Genomic DNA, 27,596 nt, shown 5'->3' with positions numbered 1-27,596 from the left:
TGAACCATTCCATTGTAGATTCTGCTTTATGTTTTGGATCATTGTCTTGTTGGAAGACAAATCTCCGTCCCAGTCTCAGGTCTTTTGCAGACTCCATCAGGTTTTCTTCCAGAATGGTCCTGTATTTGGCTCCATCCATCTTCCCATCAATTTTAACCATCTTCCCTGTCCCTGCTGAAGAAAAGCAGGCCCAAACCATGATGCTGCCACCACCATGTTTGACAGTGGGGATGGTGTGTTCAGCTGTGTTGCTTTTACGCCAAACATAACGTTTTGCATTGTTGCCAAAAAGTTCAATTTTGGTTTCATCTGACCAGAGCACCTTCTTCCACATGTTTGGTGTGTCTCCCAGGTGGCTTGTGGCAAACTTTAAACAACTTTTTATGGATATCTTTAAGAAATGGCTTTCTTCTTGCCACTCTTCCATAAAGGCCAGATTTGTGCAATATACAACTGATTGTTGTCCTATGGACAGAGTCTCCCACCTCAGCTGTAGATCTCTGCAGTTCATCCAGAGTGATCATGGGCCTCTTGGCTGCATCTCTGATCAGTCTTCTCCTTGTATGAGCTGAAAGTTTAGAGGGACGGCCAGGTCTTGGTAGATTTGCAGTGGTCTGATACTCCTTCCATTTCAATATTATCGCTTGCACAGTGCTCCTTGGGATGTTTAAAGCTTGGGAAATCTTTTTGTATCCAAATCCGGCTTTAAACTTCTTCACTACAGTATCACGGACCTGCCTGGTGTGTTCCTTGTTCTTCATGATGCTCTCTGCGCTTTTGATGGACCTCTGAGACTATCACAGTGCAGGTGCATTTATACGGAGACTTGATTACACACAGGTGGATTGTATTTATCATCATTAGTCATTTAGGTCAACATTGGATCATTCAGAGATCCTCACTGAACTTCTGGAGAGAGTTTGCTGCACTGAAAGTAAAGGGGCTGAATAATTTTGCACGCCCAATTTTTCAGTTTTTGATTTGTTAAAAAAGTTTGAAATATCCAATAAATGTCGTTCCACTTCATGATTGTGTCCCACTTGTTGTTGATTCTTCACAAAAAAATACAGTTTTATATCTTTATGTTTGAAGCCTGAAATGTGGCAAAAGGTCGCAAAGTTCAAGGGGGCCGAATACTTTCGCAAGGCACTGTATATATCTGATATGACTGAGGTTCACACGTGAGTCTGCCTGTCAGTCTTCTCTCGACAGCTCTGTTTGGAATTCGGATAGAGCTTATCTAGGGAATGTGTGCGTGTGTATAGCAGTGTGGATGTCTGGAGCACAGAAGAGAGAGGCAGGGTGTGAATCCCAGTCTGGGAGCCTCTCCCTGGGAGTCTCTCTCACCTCATAGCCCTTCTCCAGCAGGAACTCAGCCAGGTAGGAGCCATCCTGAAACACAGACAAAACACACAGGTCTGTTAGAGAGCAACACATGCATGACTGTGTGTGTTGGAGTGTTTTCACCCATTCAATAAGGTCTTGTACCCATGTAGCCTAACTTCTCTTCTCCCCCTCAGACTGCACATTCTGGAACATTCCAAACCAGTCATGGCATTCCCTCTCCCTAACCTCCATCCCAGTCTCCTCCACCTACCCACACACAACCCCCCCCCCCCCCCAACACTTCCTCTCCAGGTCTGGGGGTGATTTGGCCACAGAACTCTGGCCATCCAGACCAGAGGGGAACATGTAAGGAAGAAAGTTAGAAGAGAAGTAGATTTCAGTCTACCAACCAAGGCTAAGCAATGTTGGAGTAAACTGGTCCCAGATCAGTTTGTGCTGTCTTTCCAACTCCTAATGACAACAACCATCACGAGGCCCCAGCCTGGGTATAGACTCCATGGGAGCTGTGAGCTAAGGATATAAACATAGCACACCAACCGAATATAATTCAAATTAATTTATCAGCCAAAATTGCCAAGGTTAGAGGTTCCAAGACTGTTTTATTAATTCTATTTCTATGGTCCACCACTCAAGTCAGAGGGATGTGTAGCTCATTGTGTATCATGGTTAGGTTAGTGCAGCTAAGCACTGTCAGAAGAGATCAGTATGAAACCTCACTCATTATGGGCCGTCTACCACAGTTCAGAATAGACCAGTACCATAGGATGGAGTTCAGTGTAGTTCAGGTGGAATCAGTGGTCACCACAGTATGAAGGATCAGCTCTCCTGCTTTGGCAAGGTGAGTTCACTGTGGTTCAGGTAGGTTCACTGTGGTCCAGGTGGGTTCACTGTGTTTCAGGTGGGTTCACTGTGGTCCAGGTGGGTTCACTGTGGTCCAGGTGGGTTCACTGTGGTCCAGGTGGGTTCACTGTGGTCCAGGTGGGCTCACAGTGGTTCACTGTGTTCCAGGTGTGTTCACTGTGGTCCAGGTGGGTTCACTGTGGTCCAGGTGGGTTCACTGTGGTTCACTGTGGTTCAGGTGGGTTCACTGTGGTCCAGGTGTGTTCACTGTGGTTCAGGTGGGTTCACTGTGGTTCAGGTGGGTTCACTGTGGTTCAGGTGGGGGCTCTGGTTCTTTGGTTCTGGGTCTAGCTCTATGGAGGGTGGCACTGAAGCCTGACTAAGCACAGCCTGACTTGGTAGTTGGTACCCAGATATAGGTTAGCACTGCCATCCTGGCACCACACCAGCCTGGCACCACACCAGCCTGGCACCACACCATGTAGCCTCTCCCTCCCCAGGTGCATCCCAAATGGCACCCTATGCTTTCCAGGGTCCTGGTCAAAAGTAGTCCACTATATAGGGAATAGGGTGCCATTTGGGCACCCTATTCCATAACCCTGTGCCATTCAATGCCCTGTCCCCCGGGTCCTGTCATGTTTTCCTGACCCTGTGCCATTCAATGCCCCGTCCCCCGGGTCCTGTCATGTTTTCCTGACCCTGTGCCATTCAATGCCCCGTCCCCCGGGTCCTGTCATGTTTTCCTGACCCTGTGCCATTCAATGCCCCGTCCCCCGGGTCCTGTCATGTTTTCCTGACCCTGTGCCATTCAATGCCCCGTCCCCCGGGTCCTGTCATGTTTTCCTGATCCTGTGCCATTCAATGCCCCGTCCCCCGGGTCCTGTCATGTTTTCCTGACCCTGTGCCATTCAATGCCCCGTCCCCCAGGTCCTGTCATGTTTTCCTGACCCTGTACCATTCAATGCCCCGTCCCCCGGGTCCTGTCATGTTTTCCTGACCCTGTGCCATTCAATGCCCCGTCCCCCGGGTCCTGTCATGTTTTCCTGACCCTGTGCCATTCAATGCCCCGTCCCCCGGGTCCTGTCATGTTTTCCTGACCCTGTGCCATTCAATCCCCCGTCCCCCAGGTCCTGTCATGTTTTCCTGACCCTGTACCATTCAATGCCCCGTCCCCCGGGTCCTGTCATGTTTTCCTGACCCTGTGCCATTCAATGCCCCGTCCCCCGGGTCCTGTCATGTTTTCCTGACCCTGTGCCATTCAATGCCCCGTCCCCCGGGTCCTGTCATGTTTTCCTGACCCTGTGCCATTCAATGCCCCGTCCCCCGGGTCCTGTCATGTTTTCCTGACCCTGTGCCATTCAATGCCCTGTCCCCCGGGTCCTGTCATGTTTTCCTGACCCTGTGCCATTCAATGCCCCGTCCCCCTGGTCCTGTCATGTTTTCCTGACCCTGTGCCATTCAATGCCCCGTCCTCCAGGTCCTGTCATGTTTTCCTGACCCTGTGCCATTCAATGCCCCATCCCCCGGGTCCTGTCATGTTTTCCTGACCCTGTGCCATTCAATGCCCTGTCCCCCGGGTCCTGTCATGTTTTCCTGACCCTGTGCCATTCATTGCCCTGTCCCCCGGGTCCTGTCATGTTTTCCTGACCCTGTGCCATTCAATGCCCCGTCCCCCGGGTCCTGTCATGTTGTCCTGACCCTGTGCCAGTGTCAAACATCAACGTGCCAAATGAATTACGGAAAAAAACATGAAGAGTTGGTTTAATGTTTGAAAACAAGAGGCTCTTTTGAGGCCGTTTTAGTCCATAAACCCTGGCCTCGCCGCTCGGTTTCCTGTTATGGGGAGCCAGGGGAGGTGGGCAGATGCATACACACACTATCTGAACAGCACACCCAGTGCTCCCAGTGAGGCCCTCTCTAGACCAAAAAAGCCCCCCCCCCCCCGATCTCATTTTGAGCCAAAACACCATAAGACAGCTCTTCAGCAACTAGGTCAAACACAAATTCCATTGGTCAGAGTGGTGACAGTTGGGTCAGAGAGGTGACAGTTGGGTCAGGGGTCAAGGGATTAGAGGATCTGACTGATCTGTCACTGAGTATGTTTACATGCACACTAATAATTCGATATTAAACTAATTATGGCAATAGTCATGTAAAAACAACTCTGCTTGTCTATACCCGCCGATTAAAACATCTGGTTTTCTGAGCAATCTTTAGAATTATTAGGACATGTAAACAGCGTAATCTGTGTTCCAGCAGCGTCTGTAATATGGCCATGTGCCAGCACCAGCACCAGAGCCTCCCTCTTATGTTATTTTGATTGGCCATTTTCTGCATTTATCTAAATCAACAGGTAGCCTGATTTCAGAGGTGTCCATGTAAACAGGATTATTAGAGAAATCGTGCTTCTTGCAAAGCATGTTTTTAAACAAACTATTATATTAATCTGACTATCCACAATAATCGTATTATTGTGTGCAGTAACCATACCTACTGCTATCTTTCCCTCTGGATGGGAAACTAAGTGAACAACATATGCATCTGTGGGAGTCTGATTAGTGAATAAACGATACATTCTGTTCTCAGGGTGCAGTGTGTGAGATACACCTGAAGGGGGCGTGAGTCATGTACAGCAAACCTGTATCAGACAGGTCCAGTGAGATACTGTATACCCCAAACCAGCCAGCCAATCACAAGCCCCAGGTGTATGCCACGCCCCACGTAGTGACAAGGAGACAACGGAGTCTAGCCCAGGGGGAGAGCAGTGCTGCCAGATGTACTTCCCATGGTCCTCTGGCAGGGCTGCGTCAGAAATGACAATCTATTCCCTACATACATACTTTTGACCAGAACCATATGGACCCTGGTCAAAAGCAGTGCAATATATATGGACTAGGGTGTAATTTGGGAGGAATCCTCCTGTTTCAATCCAGGACCTTAGTTACATAGTACAGACCTGAACCTGATGAGGTGTTATACACTATACTGTCCAATAGTGGGATACAGAGGAAATAGAATAAGAGTTTCCCTTTACACACACACACACACACGTCAAATTTTCCTTGTTTTACTATCCTTGTGAGGACTTTTGGAATCCAAAAGGATAGTGCAGTTAGACAACACACGCCCACAATCCAGATAGACTTTGTGTGTGTGTTCCAACTAAAGATTCAACACACTACCTAACTAGCCAAATGACCAATGCAGAGGCTTGCCAAACCAATCCATGTGTATGAAGTATGTTTGCTATGTTAGCTCATCAGCAACACCTTTAAGTCCACCATTAGATCCAAAGCATTGACTTGGCATCGATGGTCAAAGTGAAGGCATAGTGCGTGAATTCGAATTAGTGCAGACCATTAGTGAAAGCATGAACAAAACATACTAGATTATTTTATCAAGGTTCTCTTACATTGGTAAGCAATTCCAACTCCCATGATTCCTTCCAGTACAGTATTATCCATTGCCCACATCCCACTACCGATTACCAACAACAATGATAGCATCTCAGTCTAGTTGTACAGTTGTACTATGGGAGAATGTGATGCATTAGCAAGACCCAGTGATTGTGTTTGTTATGACTATATAAACATGCCATGCCTCAGTAGAGAAAGAGAGAGAGAGAAGAGATGGAGGGGGAGAGAGAGAAAAACATGACAGAGCAGAAATAGAAAGATGGAGAGACATAAACCAGCTCCCGATTGGCACAGCGCTCTAAGGCACTGCATCTCAGTGCAAGAGGCGTCACTACAGTCCCTGGTTCGAATCCAGGCTAAAACACATCTGGCCGTGATTGGGAGTCCCATAGGGAGGCGAACAATTGGCTCAACGTCGTCTCGGCTTGCCTGGGGTAGGCCGTCATTGTAAATAAGAATTTGTTCTTAACTGACTTGCCTAGTTAAATAAAGGTTCAATGAAAAAAAGAAGCGATGCTCCATAGAAAACGAGTATGGCTCCCCCTGCTGGCTTAAGATTGAAATAACAAGGCTTTATTGCAGGCTCTTTGTGACTGGACTCTTTTCCAAGTAGAAGCTATTTCACATTTATCTAAGTTATGCATGAGTGTCAAATATATTGGGGATGTAGAAGAATAGATGTATAATATGTCTGTACAGAGACAGCTGTAAAGAGGTTTGTTTTAGGGTTAAGGGTTGGGGTTAGGGAAAATAGGATTTTGAATGTGAATAAATGTTTTGGTCCCACCCTGGATAGTGTGTGTGTGTGTGTGTGTGTGTGTGTGTGTGTTAGGCATGCGATGCGTGTGTGTGTGTGTACACATACAGAGCGTGCTTATTTGTCAGTGTGTATAAATAAATCATTTTAATGTGCTTTCTTTAGACCAAAGAGAGAGGCTGCCAGACACACCACTGGGCTGCAATTAGAGCTGATAGACTTACATGAACCTGCAATCACAGACCACAGGACACGTAGTGTAGAGTGCACAAGCTCACACACATAGACTAGGTCCAGGACGATACCAGTATCAGATACTCGTTAGTATCGAAAACAAAGCTGATTTAACTTGTTTAGGAAAGCAGCCCTAATGTTGGAAACATTATGTTGTCATCCACAGTCACATGTATTTATTTACCCAGCTAAGGCACACAGTATTTCACATATAGCAGGTTTTTAAAGGACCAAAGAGTTCAGTCTTCATCTGCTTTCATTTTTGCCATGGAAAACATACTGCGATACCGGTATCATCACAGCCCTAACAGACACACACAAACACACTCAGACAGAGAGTAAATGAGCACGATATGCATACAGTATTCTCTTGGAGTGAGCACTATCCTGATCCTTTAGCCCAAACCAGGCATTTCACTGTAACAAACGACTGACTGAGCGCGTGCAGAACTACTTGACATGCTCCAATGTGTTTCTGTAATCAGTGAGGGAGCTCTGATGGCACTTCCTGTCCTCACAGGAAATCCATCACTGTACGACTTCTCACAGTGGGGCGTGACAGACATGGCCCTACTGGGCCCACACACACAGCTACTGTTCACACACACACCCTCTCTTATTAATACCTTGACTTCTATTTCATATTCATGGCAGCAGGATATAGAAGTGAACACCTATAAGGACATAAGCTCATTCTCGGTTAGCTTAGCCCGAGACTCGCTACCATAAAAGTCTCACAAGGCAAGTATATGTCTGGAAGAGACTGATGCCAGATTCACACTATAGTGATGGGTGTAATATTAGATGTTTTACATGAACCTTTAACCAGCTCGGCTTGGCTATATAGCACCAATATGATGTGAAGATTTAGACCTTAGGATCTGCTCCCACATATAACCTTTTTTTCTTTCTTTATTGAATCCTGTCAGATCTCCAGATAAATCTCATTCTGAGGCAGATTCAGCCTTGGAGGGGCGATCAGGAGCGATTACGAGCAACGGAGGAGGGATCACAGAGGAGATGTGCACGGATTCTTCACTTTATGATTATTATTCCTGGCATTCCGACAACCTCTCAGTCCCCCTTGTGTGGCTATTACTGAACGCTGTCTTTGGAACGGGGGGGGGGGGGGGGGGGAGCAGTGTATCAAATGCCCACAAATAAATAAGAAGGAGAGTTTGTAGGATGTAGGTTGCACATCAGAAAGGTTGTGAGGGTGTATCAAAACACAGTGTTGTTTTCCTAGACAAGTTTTTTTTTAAGCAGAGCAATACCCCAAAACAAAGTAAAGGCCCATTTTATTGCTGACCAGAGAGAGAGGGGGACGGAACCCGGCCTCTCAAGTCCTCACCTTCCTCCCCCTCCCTGTCCTGTACTCATACTAAGCCATCCAGCGGAGAACACAGCACAGAGTGGACCCCTTGCTTTGGCACTGAGGTGGTCACCTATAACTCACACTCCAGAACATTCTCTGACCCCTGCAGCTCAACCAATCACAGTAGCCTGAGGTCCTGAGGCCACCACAAGACAAATAGCAAAATGTTTCGGCCATCGGCCAGTCACAATTTATGAACAGTAGTTAGCCTGGAGATTTATGGTATCGTAGCAACCTTACGACCCCACCAGTGTTAGGGAACCCCCCTCTGAGTGTGAGATGGTATATCCAGATGGTATATTCCTGTATGGAGATTCCACATCAGGGACAAGGGCCTCAGTATTCTACTGCCCTGTTAGGGGGGATATATATCACAGAGACTGAAGGGCAGAATAAAAATGAAATAACACTGTTATTCTTTGTTTTCTGTTGGAGGGGGAAAAGTAGGAGAGAGCCAGGGAGTCTATGGACAGAGAGAGGCAGGGAGAGAGATAAACAGAGAGAGAAAAAGGAGAGAGAGGGAGAGAGCGAAAAAGGAGCAATAGAAAAAGAGCGAGAGAATGAGAGAAAGGGGAAAAAGAGAGAAAGAGGATGAAAGGAGAGAGAGGAGAGGGAGAATGCCACAGGAGCGCCAGGTGGAGAGAGGAATGTGAGAGGTTGGAAATGACTTTCCAAGATCTGGGAATGGGATGGCTCTGTGTCCAGGGAGGCTTCTAGGAAGGCTGAGGATTCAGGAAGGAATATCTAGGTCAAGTGACATCAACTATTCCCAAACTTACTACCATCTCACTAATGCGGGCATACACTACACAATTTTGTCTTCCCAGACAAATTCTAATGATCAGGGTGAAATGTAATAAACTTGCACTAGGATCAGTACGTCGGGACTCGGGTAGTTTGAGCTGGTCAAGGACTCACCGATGATGACTGTTGCATTCTCCAGACCTCTTTCGGACTCACCGATGATGACTGTTCCGTTCTCCAGACCTCTGTCGGACTCACCGATGATGACTGTTCCGTTCTCCAGACCTCTGTCGGATGACCCGATCATTTTCAGACATTTTGGTCGTGCATCTTGTAGTATGAGCAGTGCTACGACATGATTGGGCAAGGACTTCTGCCAATAGCCAATGAGCACCAAAACAATGATGGCAAAGAGGAGAGTAACAACAGAAAGCACTGTGGACCGAGGTGATGAAGACAGATTGGTGGAGCTGTGGAGAGAACACAGCTGCCTTGTCAATATTAAAAAGGTTTATATAAACCTCCAACTTCCTCTGTAGAATAGAAAGTCCATAATATCCACGTCTGCCCAACCATTTGCAGGTCCACATTCCACACCTGTCTCTTCGGGATCAACCAGGGAATCACTGTGTAATGTCCTGTGGTTGAGGATGGACGAAATGAAAGATTTGGGACAAGGAAATCAGGAAATGTGAGCACGTCCAAGATCTTAGAAATTGTGTAGTGAATGCCCAGCATAAATGCTCACACAGACAGGACGATTCTAGTCTTATACCACGATTCTGCTGTCCCAGACAAAATGTCTACTTCGTGGGGAATTTCTTAGGTTGTAAACAATTGTTGGACGTCTTGGCTCGTTCAGTGTGACAGTGTCTAGGTCTGCTGATTCAGTACCACTACGTCTTGGCTCGTTCAGTGTGACAGGGTCTAGGTCTGCTGATTCAGTACCACTACGTCTTGGCTCGTTCAGTTTGACAGGGTCTAGGTCTGCTGATTCAGTACCACTACGTCTTGGCTCGTTCAGTGTGACAGGGTCTAGGTCTGCTGATTCAGTACCACTACGTCTTGGCTCGTTCAGTGTGACAGTGTCTAGGTCTGCTGATTCAGTACCACTACGTCTTGGCTCGTTCAGTGTGACAGGGTCTAGGTCTGCTGATTCAGTACCACTACGTCTTGGCTCGTTCAGTTTGACAGGGTCTAGGTCTGCTGATTCAGTACCACTACGTCTTGGCTCGTTCAGTGTGACAGGGTCTAGGTCTGCTGATTCAGTACCACTACGTCTTGGCTCGTTCAGTGTGACAGTGTCTAGGTCTGCTGATTCAGTACCACTACGTCTTGGCTCGTTCAGTTTGACAGGGTCTAGGTCTGCGGATTCAGTACCACTACGTCTTGGCTCGTTCAGTTTGACAGGGTCTAGGTCTGCGGATTCAGTACCACTACGTCTTGGCTCGTTCCGTTTGACAGGGTCTAGGTCTGCGGATTCAGTACCACTACGTCTTGGCTCGTTCAGTTTGACAGGGTCTAGGTCTGCGGATTCAGTACCACTACCTCTTGGCTCGTTCAGTTTGACAGGGTCTAGGTCTGCTGATTCAGTACCACTACGTCTTGGCTCGTTCAGTGTGACAGGGTCTAGGTCTGCTGATTCAGTACCACTACGTCTTGGCTCGTTCAGTGTGACAGGGTCTAGGTCTGCGGATTCAGTACCACTACGTCTTGGCTCGTTCAGTTTGACAGGGTCTAGGTCTGCGGATTCAGTACCACTACGTCTTGGCTCGTTCAGTTTGACAGTGTCTAGGTCTGCTGATTCAGTACCACTACGTCTTGGCTCGTTCAGTTTGACAGGGTCTAGGTCTGCGGATTCAGTACCACTACGTCTTGGCTCGTTCATTTTGACAGGGTCTAGGTCTGCTGATTCAGTACCACTACGTCTTGGCTCGTTCAGTTTGACAGGGTCTAGGTCTGCTGATTCAGTACCACTACGTCTTGGCTCGTTCAGTGTGACAGCGTCTAGGTCTGCTGATTCAGTACCACTACGGGCGGTCGTAGTCTCCGACAAAGATCTGCCAGTGTCCGAAGTGTAGCCTTTCTCGTGAAGTATGGCTGGTGTTACAAGCCAATCCTGGTGACTGGCCAATAGGAACATGGCCAGCACTGAGTATGTCCACAATAATGTTTGTTGTGAATAGTCAGATTAATACAAGTTAGATTTAAACAGTTACAGTATATGCTTTGCAAGAATAATTTCCCTAATAATCTTGTTTATTTGATTCTGATTTCAGAAATATAAAGTTTGTAGCCTATGTGAAAACTACTAAGATTCATACTTTCAGTTTTTCTGAACTCACTTCACTTGTGCATAAGAGATTGCACTGGTGATGCTGGCGCAGGTCAAATACACCACAGCAGGTGACGTAGCCTACATCGGCTGACAAAGCTTCGTAAGCCGATCGCAGAACCTGACGCCAAAATTGAAGCAAATCGTACAATCTGGCCAGGTTGATATCAATATTTGTATTTGGTAACGTGATGTAATAATGGTAACAGACTGAATCTGACGTCGTGTGGGAAGGCATGAGACATAATATCCTACTTTACTATATAGTCAAACACATACACACACCTGACAAACACAGCTTGAACCATATTAAACATTATAGGCATAGGCTCGCTGTACATTTCCAGTCTGGAAAAGCTGGGTAACAGGAGCTGTTCAGTTTGACTTCTACAAGGTCTGACGGGGCTTACCAAGCTGAGCTTGGTCAGGTGAGGTGAGGTCTGAGCCTGTGGGTCAGGGTGGTGATAGGTAGAGTCCTGTTGTACTGTAGAACCTGTGTGGACAGGAGCAACAGAAGAGCCAGTTACAGCTCTGCTCTGTTAGCAGCCTTGTTCCCATCTGCATCACCTCACCCAGCTAAACTCCAGACCATACCTAACACACCACCCCTTCACTCCTCTCTCTAACCCACATACATCCACCACCCCATCACTCCTCTCTCTAACCCACATACATCCACCACCCCTTCACTCCACTCTCTAACCCACATACATCCACCACCCCTTCACTCCACATACATCCACCTCCATTTCACTCCACTCTCTAACCCACATCCACCAGCCCATCACTCCACTCTAAGCCACATCCACCACTCCACTCACTAAGCCACATCCACCACCCCACTCACTAAGCCACATCCACCACTCCACTCACTAAGCCACATCCACCACTCCTTCACTCCACTCTCTAACCCACATACATCCACCTCCATTTCACTCCACTCTCTAACCCACATCCACCACCCCATCACTCCACTCTAACCCACATACATCCACCACCCCATCACTCCACTCTAAGCCACATCCACCACTCCACTCACTAAGCCACATCCACCACCCCACTCACTAAGCCACATCCACCACTCCACTCACTAAGCCACATCCACCACTCCACTCACTAAGCCACCCCTTCACTCCACTCACTAAGCCACATCCACCACTCCACTCACTAAGCCACATCCACCACTCCACTCACTAAGCCACATCCACCACTCCACTCACTAAGCCACATCCACCACTCCACTCACTAAGCCACATCCACCACTCCACTCACTAAGCCACATCCACCACTCCACTCACTAAGCCACATCCACCACTCCACTCACTAAGCCACATCCACCACCCCACTCACTAAGCCACATCCACCACCCCCACTCACTAAGCCACATCCACCACCCCACTCACTAAGCCACATCCACCGCTCCACTCACTAAGCCACATCCATCACTCCACTCACTAAGCCACATCCACCACTCCACTCACTAACCCACATACATCCACCACCCCATCACTCCTCTCTGACCCACATCCACCACCCCTTCACCCCACTATCTTACCAACATACATCCACCACCCCTCCACTCCTCTCTGACCCACATCCACCACCCCTTCACTCCACTCTCTAACCCACATACATCCACCACCCCATCACTCCACTCTAACCCACATACATCCACCACCCCTTCACTCCACTCTCTAAGCCGCATCCACCACTCCTTCACTCCACTCTAAACCGCATCCACCACTCCTTCACTCCACTCTCTAAGCCGCATCCACCACTCCTTCACTCCACTCTCTAACCCACATACATCCACCACTCCTTCACTCCACTCCAATCACTAAGCTACATCTACCACCCCTTCACTCCACTCTCTAACCCACATCCACCACCCCTTCACTCCGCATCCACCACCCCTTCACTCCACTCTAAGCCACATCCACCACCCCTTCACTCCACTCTAAGCCACACCCACCACTCCTTCACTCCACTCTAAATCCACCACTCCACTCTCTAAGCCGCATCCACCACTCCACTCACTAAGCCACATCCACCACTCCACTCACTAAGCCACATCCACCACTCCACTCACTAAGCCACATCCACCACTCCACTCACTAAGCCACATCCACCACTCCACTCACTAAGCCACATCCACCACTCCTTCACTCCACTCACTAAGCCACATCCACCACTCCTTTACTCCACTCACTAAGCCACATCCACACTCCTTCACTCCACTCTAAGCCACATCCACCACCCCTTCACTCCACTCTAAGCCACATCCACCACTCCTTCACTCCACTCTAAGCCACATCCACCACCCCTTCACTCCACTCTCTAAGCCACATCCACCACTCCACTCACTAAGCCACATCCACCACCCCTTCACTCCACTCACTAAGCCACATCCACCACTCCTTCACTCCACTCTAAGCCACATCCATCACTCCTTCACTCCATATCCACCACCCCTTCACTCCACTCTCTAAGCCACATCCACCACTCCTTCACTCCACTCTAAGCCACATCCACCACTCCTTCACTCTACTCTAAGCCACATCCACCAATCCTTCACTCCACTCTAAGCCACATCCACCACTCCTTCACTCAACATCCACCACCCCTTCACTCCACTCTCTAAGCCACATCCACCACTCCTTCACTCCACTCTAAGCCACATCCACCACTCCTTCACTCCACTCTAAGCCACATCCACCACTCCTTCACTCAACATCCACCACCCCTTCACTCCACTCTCTAAGCCACATCCACCACTCCTTCACTCCACTCTAAGCCACATCCACCACTCCTTCACTCCACTCTAAGCCACATCCACCACTCCTTCACTCAACATCCACCACCCCTTCACTCCACTCTCTAAGCCACATCCACCACCCCTTCACTCCACTCTCTAAGCCACATCCACCACTCCTTCACTCCACTCTCTAAGCCACATCCACCACTCCTTCACTCCACTCTAAGCCACATCCACCACTCCTTCACTCCACTCTAAGCCACATCCACCACTCCTTCACTCCACTCTAAGCCACATCCACCACTCCTTCACTCAACATCCACCACCCCTTCACTCCACTCTCTAAGCCACACACAGAAGACCAGTGTGGTGTAGGGTAGAATGGCTACACTGGGCAGTGCCCCGGTCTAACACCCTGGCACTATGGAATGGGTTGGCATCTAAGGTCTAACTTTTGAGGGAGATGGGGGAAGGAGAGATAGAGGGAGGAGAGATAGAGGGGAAAAGGGGAATGTTCAGGTGCATGTTCAGAAAACAAGCAGTGACTCAGTTAGCTCAAAACTGAGCCCACCTCTTCCACTCTCTACCTCACACAGGCTCCACTGTGTCCTGACTGGGCACATAAAAAAACAAGTGAGAGAGAGAGAAAAAAAGAGGGGATGAAAAAAATAGATGTTGACATTTTAGTAGTGAATAACAGGATGTGGGTCTTGGTCATAAATGGAACTGTTTTTTTTTTTTCCTGGAGTCCACACACACACACAGTTAGGGTCTGAGCACAGTTCTGCTGACTGGTTTGAGCTAATGCACGTGTGTTGATGATTCAATTATATCAGGTGCACACACACACACGGTTTATTCAGACATAGGCTAGTCATTCATAGGGAGGAAGAAAAAAAACACTTTGGACACCTCTACTAACATCTGTCTGCAGCAAAGGTCAGTAGCAGTTGGGATTCCACTGCAAGTCAAGTGCATGCATAACTCATCCTTATGGTGTTCTTTCATAATTGCAGTTATGAAGTCCACACACACACTGCAATTGGAATATTTAGGATTAATAAACATACAGTCACTGGACAGTTTATTAGATACACCACCCCGTTCACAAAAATGGATCGTTCCTATGGACAGTGAGTCATGTGGCCATGGCTTGTTATACACCGAGACTACAAAACATTAGCAACACCTTCCTAACATTGAGTTGCACCCCTCTTTTCCCCTCAGAACAGCCTCAATTCGTCAGGGCATGGACTACAAGGTGTCGAAAGCGTTCCACAGGGATGCAGACCCATGTTGATTCGAATGCTTCCCACGGTTGTGTCAAGTTGGCTGGTGGACCATTCTTGATATAAAAACGGAAAACACTGTTGAGCGTGAAAAACTCAGCAGTGTTGCTGTTCTTGACACACTCAAACCGGTGTACCTGACATCACTACCATATCCCGTTCAAAGGCACTTAAATCTTGTCTTGCCCATTCACCCTCTGAATGGCACACATACACAATCCATGTCTCAATGGTCTCAAGGCATAAAATCCTTCTTTAACCCGTCTCCTCCCCTGCATCTACACTGATTTAAGTGGATTTAACAGGTGACATCAATATGGTATCATAGCTGTCACCTGGTCAATCTGTCATGGAAAGTGTTCCTAATGTTTTACACTTAGACAGACAGGCATCCAATTACTGTTCGATTGAATGTTAGAATGGGCAAAACAAGTGACCTAAGTGACTGTGCGTGGTATGATCGTCAGTGCGATCCAGTATCTCAGAAACAGCTGCCCTTCTGGGCTTTTCACACATGACAGTGTCTAGGGTTTACTGAGAATGGTGCGACAAACAAACAACATCCAGTCAGTGGCAGTCCTGTTGAAGGAAAATGGCACGAATCGTGCAAGCTAACAGGCAGGCCACATACAGACAAATAAAGGAGCAGTACAACAGTGGCGCGTAGAAGGGCATTTCGGAACGCACAACTCGTCGATCCTTGTCATGGATGGGCTACTGCAGCAGACTACCACACCGGGTTCCACTCCTATCAGCTAAACAAGAAGTGGCTCCAGTGGGCATGTGATCACCAACACTAGACAATTGAGGAGTGGAAAAACATCACCTGGAACATGACAGTGAGTTCAGTTTAGTCGAGAGGCCTGGTCAGTCCCCAGACCTCAACCCTATAGAGCATCTTAAGGATGAGAAGGAACGGGCTGGTCAGTCCCCAGACCTCAACCCTATAGAGCATCTTAAGGATGAGAAGGAACGGGCTGGTCAGTCCCCAGACCTCAACCGTATAGAGCATCTTAAGGATGAGAAGGAACGGGCTGGTCAGTCCCCAGACCTCAACCCTATAGAGCATCTTAAGGATGAGAAGGAACGGGCTGGTCAGTCCCCAGACCTCAACTCTATAGAGCATCTTAAGGATGAGAAGGAACGGGCTGGTCAGTCCCCAGACCTCAACTCTATAGAGCACCTTAAGGATGAGAAGGAACAGTCCCCAGACCTCATCTCTATAGAGCATCTTAAGGATGAGAAGGAACGGGCTGGTCAGTCCCCAGACCTCATCTCTATAGAGCATCTTAAGGATGAGAAGGAACGGGCTGGTCAGTCCCCAGACCTCAACCCTATAGAGCATCTTAAGGATGAGAAGGAACGGGCTGGTCGCAGCCTGAATGTACCGCCGTCCAATCTCCAGTAGCTGCGTGATGCCATCACGTCAGCATGGACCAACATCCCTGTGGAACGTTTGAACCCTTGTAGAATTCCCAGAAGAATTCAGACTGTTCTGGAGGCAAAGGAGGGTTCAACCCGGTACTAGATGGGTGTACCTAATAAACGGGCTTTATTTATTTGACCTAGGCGTATTTGGTTGAGATTAGTAGACCTGCTCTCCCAGTCCCTTCAGACTGACCAGGTGTGGAGTATGTGTGTGGTAGGTAGGTATCCTCCCCTTGTTAAAATGGAGTGATGAGAATCCGTAGCCATACTAGATGACCCCAGCCAAAAACAACAAACACAGAGGAGTGCTGACCTAGGAGGACTGGCATGGAGCACTGTGGAGCACCACACATTACAAGACAGATTATACTGCTGTGTGCTGGCTGACAAACTACACTCTCCCCGCAGAAAGATGACTGGCGCCTGTACAATACTAATAAACTAGGGATGGGGAAGAAGAAAACAATACAGTTACACATCGGGATGGCTGTATATAAACAGTGTAGTTATTCGCTCCGCAAGGCAATCAAACAAGCGAAATGGCAGTACAGGGACAAGGTGGAGTCGCAATTCAATGGCTCAGACACAAGACTTATGTGGCAGGGTCTACAGGGCATCATGGACTACAAAAACAAAAACAGCCACGTCACAGATAGAGATGTCATGCTTCCAGACAAACGAAACACCTTCTTTGCCCTCTTTGAGGATAATACAGTGCAACTGTAGGGGATTGCTAACAAAGACTGAGCCCCCCCCCCTCCTTCTTAGTGGCTGACGTGAGTAAAACATTTAAACATGTTAACCCTCGCATGGCTGTTGGCCCAGACTGCATCCCAAGCCACGTCCTCAGAGCATGCACAGACCAGCTGGCTGGTGTGTTTACAGACATATTTAAAATCGCTCCCTATCCCAGTCTGTTGTCCCCACATGCTTCAAGATGGCTACCATTGTTCCTGTACCCAAGAAAGCAAAGGTAACTGAACTAAATGACTACTGCCCCAAAGCACTCACTTCTGGCATCATGAAGTGCTTTGAGAGACTAGTTAAGGATCATATCACTACAGTTTGCATACCGCCCCAACAGGTCCACAGAAGTCCGCAATCGCCATCACACTGCACACTGCCTTAACCCATCTGGACAAAAATAATCCCTATGGAAGAATGCTGATCATTGACTACAGCTCAGCATTCAAACACCATAGTACCCTCCAAGCTCATCATCAAGCTGGAGGCCCTGGGTCTCAACTAGAGGTCGACCGATTATGATTTTTCAACGCCGATACCGATACCGATTATTGGAGGACCAAAAAAGCAGATACCGATTAATCTGACAATTTTTTTTGTTGTAATAATGGCAATTACAACAATACTGAATTACCACTTATTTTAACTTAATATAAAACATAAATAAAATCAATTTAGCCTCAAATAAATAATGAAACATGTTCAATTTGGTTTAAATAATGCAAAAACAAAGTGTTGGAGAAGAAAGTAAAAGTGCAATATGTGCCATGTAAAAAAGCTAACATTTAAGTTCCTTGCTCAGAACATGAGAACATATGAAAGTTGGTGGTTCCTTTTAACATGAGACTTCAATATTCCAAGGTAAGAGGTTTTAGGTTGTAGTTAATATAGTATTTATAGGACTATTTCTCTCTATACCATTTGTATTTCATATACCTTTGACTATTGGATGTTCTTATAGGCACTATAGTATTGCCAGTGTAACAGTATAGCTTCCCTCCCCCCTACCTGGGCTCGAAACAGCAACACATAGACAACAGCCACCCTCGAAGCATCGTTACCCACCGTTCCACAAAAGCCGCTGCCCTTGCAGCGCAAGGGGAACAACTACTCCAAGTCTAAAAGCGAGTGACGTTTGAAATGGTATTAGCGCACACCCAGCTAACTAGCTAGCCATTTCACATTGGTTACACCAGCCATTAGGCTGATAGGCCTGAAGTCATCAACAGTGCTGTGCTTGTGAAGAGCTGCTGGCAAAACGCACTAAAGTGCTGTTTGAATGAATGATTACGGGCCTGCTGCTGCTCAGTCAGACTGCTCTATCAAATCAGACTCAATTATAACATAATAACACACAGAAATACAAGCCTTTGGTCATTAATATGAACGAATCCGGAAACTATCATTTCGAAAACAAAACGTTTAATAAATACGGAACAGTTCGGTATTTAATCTAACGGGTGGCATCCCTAAATCTAAATATTCTTGTTACATTGCACAAACTTCAATGTATGTCATAATTACGTAAAATTCTGGCAAATTAGTTCACAATGAGCCAAGCAGCCCAAACTGTTACATATACCCTGACTCTGCGTGCAATGAACGCAAGAGAAATGACACAATTTCACCTGGTTAATATTGCCTGCTAAACTGGATTAGTAGTTAGAACTAGTGATTATGATTGATTGTTTATTATAAGATAAGTTTAATGCTAGCTAGCAATTTACCTTGGCTTCTACTGCATACGCGTTACAGGCAGGCTACTCGTGGAGTGCAATGGTTAGAGCGTTGGACTAGTTAACTGTGCAGTTGCAAGATTGGAACCCCTGAGCTGACACGGTGAACATCTGTCGTTCTGCCCCTGAACAAGGCAGTTAACCCACAGTTCCTAGGCAGTCATTGAAAATAAGAATGTGTTAACGGACTTGCCTAGTTAAATAAAAGGTATAAAAAAAAATGTTTTTTTCGGCGCCCAAAAATACCAATTTCCGATTGTTATGAAAACTTGAAATCGGCCATAATTAAATCGGCCATTCCGATTAATCGGTCGACCCCTAGTCTCAACCCCTCCCTGTGCAACTGGGTCCTGGACTTCCTGACGGGCCGCCCCCAGGTGGTGAAGGTAGGAAACAACATCTCCACTTCACTGACCTTCAACACTGGGGCCCCACAAGGGTGTGTGCTCAGCCCTCTCCTGTACTCCCTGTTCACCCATGACTGCGTGGTCATGCACGCCTCAAACTCAATTGTCGTGTTTGCAGACGACACAACAGTAGTGGGCTTGATCACCAACAACAACAAGACAGCCTACAGGGAGGAGGTGAGGGCACTCAGAGTGTGGTGTCAGGAAAACAACCTCTCACTCAACGTCAACAAAAGGAGATGATTGTGGACTTCAGGAAACAGCAGAGGGAGCACCCCCCTATCCACATCGAAGGGACAGCAGTGGAGAAGGTGGAAAGTTTTTTTTGTTTTTTTTTTAAGTTCCTGGGTGTACACATCACAGACAAACTGAAACAGTCCACCCACACAGACAATGTGGTGAGCGCAACAGCGCACCGAAACTGCAGTATTTTCCCATCATAGCATGTTCTCCATCTTCTTTTTAAATAGGGAGCCAATTTGTTTTCAGCACCTTTATTTCCATGACTGATCAACACTTGTTTTCTCATGTCTCTACTTGTCCCTCTGCAGCAGACATATGGTGAGCAATTTTATAGAAACATCAAATCGCAATAAAATCAGTATCGAATCGCAGTACATATAGTCATGTGAATCACAACACATATCGGCAAATAAGTATTGTGATATTGTATTCTTAGGTCCTTGACTATTCCGACCCCTAAAATAAACCTTCTCTCTCTCTCTGTGTGGGTGTGTTAGGGCTGGGCGATATATAGAATTAATTTGATTAATTCTAATTCATGTCCTTGCGTGATACACCAAATACCTGTATCGCAGAAACAAGTTTTTTTGTATTTTTCATTTTATGAGCATTTTCGTACGCTTGTTCTCATGTCTTTTTGGTCTCGTCTCGTTCGCTCGGCAGTGTATCAAATAGTTGTTCTCCCCACTGTATGTTAATAGGGGCTATTTTGAGCACTTTATGGGATGCTTGCTTGTTTTCATTGCTTTACTGGGAAGCGTAGCAGAAGTAGATATTCTCATGTTATTTAAGTTAGTGCAGGGTGAGCTGCACACAGTGGACTTCCTACTACAGCACACGCCTCAGTGCTGAAAACATATCTGGTTCATAGGCACATGATTGCTGCATGCAATAGTTGTAGGATCAGCAGAGGCATTCAGGGTAGTCAGATGGACATAAATTAGGTTACTTTCATTGTGTCTACCAATGCCCCTGGTATAATGTACATTTGCTGAAGCATTATGATGACTCAGCAACACAATGGTAGGCATTCAATGAGCTGGGCTTGGGTCATTGATAAGTCATTGTCTCAACGCAGCCTGTCTCAACAGTTTCAACTGTTCAGAGCTGCCCTTCATAATGTCATTAAAACCCACATGGACTACAATAGAATCGATGTCCATGTCCTGGCGTAGGACATTCTGGAGCAGCTTAGTAATGTAATTATGCTAGTTAGCTAGCTAGCTAAGTCAAGGTCGAGGGGGTGTGAGAGAAACATCTGCATGAGCTCAGCCATCCACACAGACGTGCGTGCAATTACTGACTGGGAAAATGTTGATGCTGTGAAAAAAATGTAAAACATGACGTCACAATTAGAACGATTGGGAAGTATTTCACGCTGGAAAGATTTTTACATTACACTGTGAACCTTCCCATTTGCACCAGAGATGTGTATATAATGACGAGATGCTCATGTCTCCACCCTAACAATGGAAGTTGTTGTCCCAAAGGCAGGAATGCAGGCGACAAGCTTAGGTTCAAAATAAGCCCATAGAAACGCATTGGGCTCATTTTGGATGGAAACCTCTCACTTGGTCACTTTCAAGCCCCTCCCCCTAAAACTCACAACAACAAAGATGAGATCACTTCTTCCTCTCTGAGGTTTAGTCCAACAGAATCTGTCATATGGACACCGAAACACATGGAGACATTAGTTTACTGTAAAAGAGGAAAAGTTAACCTTTCAAACCATACCCTGTTTGTTTCAACTACTCACAATTCAAACAGAGTTGACACAACTAAAACAGATATAGCAATGAACATTCATTCTGGAAAATAATGCCATGTTTGTCGCGCGCACGCATTATGGTACCGCGTATCGCTAGCAGCATTTTGGTCAAATAAAGATCGTTATAGTAGCTGTTTGGATGACTGTGTTTTATAAATGTTTAATAAGCATAAAACAATTATAAGGAATTGGCAAATCGTTTTCATTCTGAGAAATAAAGGTAGGCCACTTGATTTCAACATCTGAACAAAGTGGACAGGCTAGCATACTGTTCAAACAGTTGGAGACAGACAGAAGGTTGTGTTCATAACAACACAACTGTTTCACCTTCTTAGCTGAATTCAGAGCTTGTGAAATTATTCCTAGATCCAAGTTGCCAAACTTGAAATATAAATATTAGCGGGCTACACACTAGCACGTGGGCTTGTGCTTGAGAGATTGTTTATAAGACCGGTGTTGATTTTCTATCACGCCTGCTACATTATTAGTGAATGTGCATTATGAATGGTTCTGGTTAAATTTGTAAACAAAAAGTGCATTTTCATAGACAGACATGAGTGATTATTGCAAAAACAAAAATGCAGATACAACTATTTTGATCAAATCATTTAATTATTAGTGGGTCTTATGGAAGTGGAACGCAGACAGTTGAAGTCGGAAGTTTACATACACTTTTGTTGGAGTCATTAAAACTCATTTTTCAACCACTGCACAAATTTGTCACCAAACTATACTTTTGGCAAGTCGGTTAGGACATCTATGTGCATGACACAAGTCATTTTTCCAACAATTGTTTAGAGACAGATTATTTCACTGTATAACAATTCCAGTTGGTCAGAAGTTTACATACACTAAGTTGACTGTGCCTTTAAACAGCTTGGAAAATTCCAGAAAATGAAGTCATAGCTTAAGAAGATTCTGACAGGCTAATTTACATTATTTGAGTCAATTGACATAATTTGAGTCAATTGGAGGTGTACCTGTGGATGTATTTCAAGGCCTACCTTCAAACTCAGTGCCTCTTTGCTTGACATTATGGGAAAAATCAAAAGGAATCAGCCAAGAGGTCAGAAAAAAAAGTGTAGACCTCCACGGGTCTGGTTCATCCTTGGGAGCAATTTCCAAACGCCTGAAGGTGCCACGTTCATCTGTACAAACAATAGTACGCAAGTATAAACACCATGGCACACTTCTAAAGCTATGACATAATTTTAAGGAATTGCCCAAGCTGTTTAAAGGCACAGTCAACTTAGTGTATGTAAACTTCTGACCCACTGGTACTGTGACACAGTGAATTATAAGTGAAATAATCTGTCTTTAAACAATTGTTGGAAAAATGACTTGTGTCATTCACAAAGTAGAAGTTCTAACTGACTTGCCAAAACTATAGTTTGTTAACAAGAAATTTGTGGAGTGGTTGAAAAACGAGTTTTAATGACTCCAACCTAAGTATAGGTAAACTTCCGACTTCAACTGTAAGTGTGTATGTATGTACAGTGGGGCAAAAAAGTATTTAGTCAGCCACAAATTGTGCAAGTTCTCCCACTTAAAAAGATGAGAAAGGCCTGTCATTTTCATCATAGGTACACTTCAACTATGACAGACAAAATGAGAGAGAAACAAAATCCAGAAAATCACATTGTAGGATTTTTAATGAATTTATTTGCAAATAAGTATTTGGTCACCTACAAACAAGCAAGATTTCTGGCTCTCACAGACCTGTAACTTCTTCTTTAAGAGGCTCCTCTGTCCTCCACTCGTTAACTGTATTAATGGCACCTGTTTGAACTTGTTATCAGTATAAAAGACACCTGTCCACAACCTCAAACAGTCACACACCAAACTCCACTATGGCCAAGACCAAAGAGCTGTCAAAGGACACCAGAAACACATTTGTAGACCTGCACCAGGCTGGGAAGACTGAATCTGCAATAGGTAAGCAGCTTGGTTTGAAGAAATCAACTGTGGGAGCAATTATTAGGAAATGGAAGATATACAAGACCACTGATAATCTCCCTCGACCTGGGGCTCCACGCAAGATCTCACCCCGTGGGGTCAAAATGATCACAAGAACAGTGAGCAAAAATCTCAGAACCACACGGGGGGACCTAGTGAATGACCTGCAGAGAGCTGGGACCAAAGTAACAAAGCCTACCATCAGTAACATACTACGCCGCCAGGGACTCAAATCCTGCAGTGCCAGATGTCCCCCTGCTTAAGCCAGTACATGTCCAGGCCAGTCTGAAGTTTGCTAGAGAGCATCTGGATGATCCAGAAGAAGATTGGGAGAATGTCATACGGTCAGATGAAACCAAAATATAACTTTTTGGTAAAAACTCAACTCGTCGTGTTTGGAGGACAAAGAATGCTGAGTTGCATCCAAAGAACACCATACCTACTGTGAAGCATGGGGTGGAAACGTCATGCTTTGGGGCTGTTTTTCTGCAAAGGGACCAGGACGACTGATCCGTGTAAAGGAAAGAATGAATGGGGGCATGTGTCGTGAGATTTTGAGTGAAAACCTCCTTCCATCAGCAAGGGCATTGAAGATGAAACGTGGCTGGGTCTTTCAGCATGACAATGATCCCAAACACACCGCCCGGGCAATGAAGGAGTGGCTTCGTAAGAAGCATTTCAAGGTCCTGGAGTGGCCTAGCCAGTCCCAGATCTCAACCCCATAGAAAATCTTTGGAGGTAGTTGAAAGTCCGTGTTGCCCAGCAACAGCCCCAAAACATCCCTGCTCTAGAGGAGATCTGCATGGAGGGATGGGCCAAAATACCAGCAACAGTGTGTGAAAACTTTGTGAAGACTTACAGAAAACGTTTGACCTCTGTCATTGCCAACAAAGGGTATATAACAAAGTATTGAGATAAACTTTTGTTATTGACCAAATACTTATTTTCCACCATAATTTGCAAATAAATTCATTAATACGTATCATCTTTTAACTAAATGCAATATTTTAGCTTGCAAAATGTAAGCAGGTATATCTAGCTTCCCAATAAGATGATCTGACGGAATGGCTTGTCCTGCACTTGGTAAAAACCCAGAGTCCATTGAGTGAATATTGGAAAAAGATCTTGGTTTCTTTCTAAACATAGCAATGTGAACACTAAGAGGATTCTAACCATAAAGTAGGTGAAGTGAACTGGCAAAATATTCTTCATTCAAAGGCAAGGGCAATGTGAATACAAAGACAAAGCGTTGTTTTTACCCCAGAGTTCCCTTTAAAGAGGACAGAGATCGGTTATTTTAAAAGAGGACTATGTGAAAACACCCTAACAGACCAGTGGTACCAGTCAAACCAGTTTGTAATAATGCACTACACTGGCCCTCCCAGCCCTTAGTTTCATTCATGTGTGAGCCACATCAAGAACCATCGCAAAGACAAAGGAGAGTAAACAGAACAAACAGGACGTTGTTGCGTGTCTGGTAGATATTTCTCAATCAACCAGGACTTGACTGACTGGCTTGTAATTATATAGGCCAGTTTAGGGTTACAACAAACAGGCTATGATGTGAAATGTCTGGTGTCATTGCCATAGCCTGGCATTAACCTCTAACGTCACAGCATACCAGACCTGTCAAACTGTTACCTAGCCCAGGTATAGACCTTGATAAAGGAGGCACGTGCTGCTAAACAAGTACAGTCAGTGCAGCGTGAATTAACTTCAATTCATGTACAATGGTATAGGCCTACCCTGAGACGGTAATCCTCTACACAGTATGTGTACAGTATGCCGTCAAACTTTGTGGGGCAAACTGCTACCATTTATGAAGTTAGACTCGTCTTGAATCCAGCCTGGCTGGCTCCCTACAAGGGTGTGACACCACTGTTCAGTGACGTGTATAGAATTAGGCCTATAGAAGACAGGCAGGTACACTCGTCATACACATACACTCTTCTTCAGTGTACTTAGTCCTCTGATAGAAAAACCCCACCCTCTCTTCTATCTGCTCCCCTGCTCTGGGGAAACTCTGGACTTTGGACACACATCGGGCAGGGCAAGAAGGAGCGACATCAGGGGCAGCAAAGCTGATATTTCCCTATCACTCCCTCCTTTCTCCCTCCCTCCCTCAGAACTAACAGGATCTCGATGTGTCACTTCATCTTATCCGCTGGCTAAGTCAAGGGACACTAGATCTTTGGGTTGACACTCAGCCCAGCAGTATCCTATTTGATAGCAAACACAGACTGCTTTAGTTCCTGCTGTGATGTGGCAAACAAATCAGATCCTTCACCATTTTGTAGTGGATCCTTCTCCCAGCCAGTCAACATGGTGCCTCCAGCTCATGTGAGGCTGTTATAGGCATACTGTCTAAAAAAAAAAAAAACTTTCTACAAATATACTTCAGAATGACTAAAAACATGAAGCCAGTGTCTTATCAAGCCATGTGGGCTGAGCATCTGAGATGCAAGAAACATTGATAACAAATGCATAAATTGAGTAATCATTACCTGCATCATTATCATCACCATCATAGATTCTATTCATGAACCTTTCAGTAAATTCAAACTAACACCGGTTGTACTGGTAGCTTATATTATAACATCCTTGAAACATGCAGGGCTAAGGAGGCTGTTAGCCCTGGGCTAAGTCAAGTGCAGAGTATGAAAGCAGCTAAGTGCTAGCCTATATCACACTAGATTCTCTATTCGTAGGGCATGTGTATCAGTGTCAATTATGAAAGTAAAATTAGACCAGCAATGAATAGCCATGGATCCGGTGAAGCGTGTCTGTCTGGGGGAATATTCTCTTTCGACTTCCTGGTTTGACGCCCTGCTTTACCTCTGTATCATGACTGTGCATAATGTATCAGGTGCACTGGCGCACCACAGCTGGTTACTAAAATAATTATATTTATTCATAAGGACACATCGTTCGTGTGGGAAACTTATGTAACCAGCTGTGGTGCGCCAGTGCACCTGACACATATGAATGTAAAGTTAGACGAGTGAGATAACTATGCTCCATCCATCGCTCTCCTCACAAAACCACTGTCTTGTTAGTCAAATCATACCAATGTCTATCAAACAGTACGCAGGCTACTGCAAAACAAACATAATAGCTACAGCTGGTATTTATTATTATTTATCTAACGTTATAGGTGTTCATATAGGCACCCTGTCCCTGTCCATGCATCCTATTTCCATTCATATCCGGAGACTGCGTTTACCTGTCCAGTGATGCCCGTGATAACAGCGACCTTCCTCGGCTTTTTCAGCTCTCCGTTCGCCCCGGTGCTGGTAGACGGTTCCGTGCATTGGGCCATTTTTGCGCGTAGTGTTTCAAAGTATCAAACCTACTGACTTGCTGTTCTGATGAGCAGTTGTGTGGTTGTACGGTAGACACTACAAGCACAGGACCGTCTGTAACTACAACATGTGACGTACCAGGAAGTGCCTGCAGGGCAGCCAATCGACAGATGGCAAGTAGATTCGGAGCAGAGGAATCTTCAGGCTGAAGAGAAGATATTCGGTCTGGGGTTTCCCGTGCTTACTTTGGACAGCGCCAACTAGCTACAGTGGTCCAACATGAACACTGACGATTGCATAAAGCAGGGATCATCAACTCGATTCAGTCACGGGACAATTTTTTTCTTGGGTAGATGGTCAGGGGCCCGGAAGATAATTACAAATCATTTGTAGACTAAAAATGTACTGTAAGAAGCCCAAACAGATATATTTGATTAAAACATAATCATTTCAAACCTTGCTTACGTTTGTTTATGATCACAGTACATTATCTAAAGTATGTGGACACCTGCTGGTCCCACATCTCATTCCAAAACAATGGGCATTAATATGGAGTTGGTCCCCCATTTGCTGCTATAACAGCCTCCACTCTTCTTTCCACTACTAGATGTTGGAACATTGATGCGGGGACCTGCTTCCATTTAGCCACAAGAACATTACTGAGGTTGAGCACTGATGTTGGGCGATTAGGCTGGCTCGCAGCCTGCGCTCTAATTCATCACAAAGGTTTTCTATGGGGTTGAGGTCAGGGATTTGTGCAGGTCAGTCAAGTTTTTCCACACCAATCTCAACAAACCATTTCTGTAGGGACCTAGCTTTGTGCATGCTGAAACAGGAAAGGGCCTTCCCCAAAATGTTGCCACAAAGATAGAAATACAGAATTGCCTAGAATGTCATTGTATGCTGTAGTGTTAAGTTTT

General features: G+C 45.8%; 1 protein-coding gene across 2 annotated transcripts in view; it reads right to left on the bottom strand.

Annotated features, from left to right (window-relative positions):
• gmds (GDP-mannose 4,6-dehydratase) overlaps nucleotides 1-26,866 on the bottom strand; it is a 248,505-nt gene extending 221,639 nt beyond the window's left edge. The window contains exons 1-2 of one of the 2 annotated variants that reach the window (XM_036978542.2): nucleotides 26,598-26,866; nucleotides 1,348-1,392 (exon numbers count right to left, since the gene is read on the bottom strand). In XM_036978542.2, the coding sequence (XP_036834437.1) occupies nucleotides 1,348-1,392; nucleotides 26,598-26,693 (141 nt within the window). In that variant the 5' untranslated portion in view covers nucleotides 26,694-26,866. The remainder of the gene's footprint in view (nucleotides 1-1,347; nucleotides 1,393-26,597) is intronic. The other variant, XM_036978541.2, reaches the window with a different exon arrangement.
• Between the last annotated feature and the right edge of the window lie 730 nt (nucleotides 26,867-27,596).

The sequence above is a fragment of the Oncorhynchus mykiss genome, chromosome 5, assembly GCF_057628025.1.
Source record: "Oncorhynchus mykiss isolate SJ-2025 chromosome 5, ASM5762802v1, whole genome shotgun sequence".
NCBI classification, from domain to species: domain Eukaryota; kingdom Metazoa; phylum Chordata; class Actinopteri; order Salmoniformes; family Salmonidae; genus Oncorhynchus; species Oncorhynchus mykiss.
The sequence above is the reverse complement of the archived record's forward strand: the minus strand, read 5'-3'. Positions and strand labels throughout refer to the sequence as shown.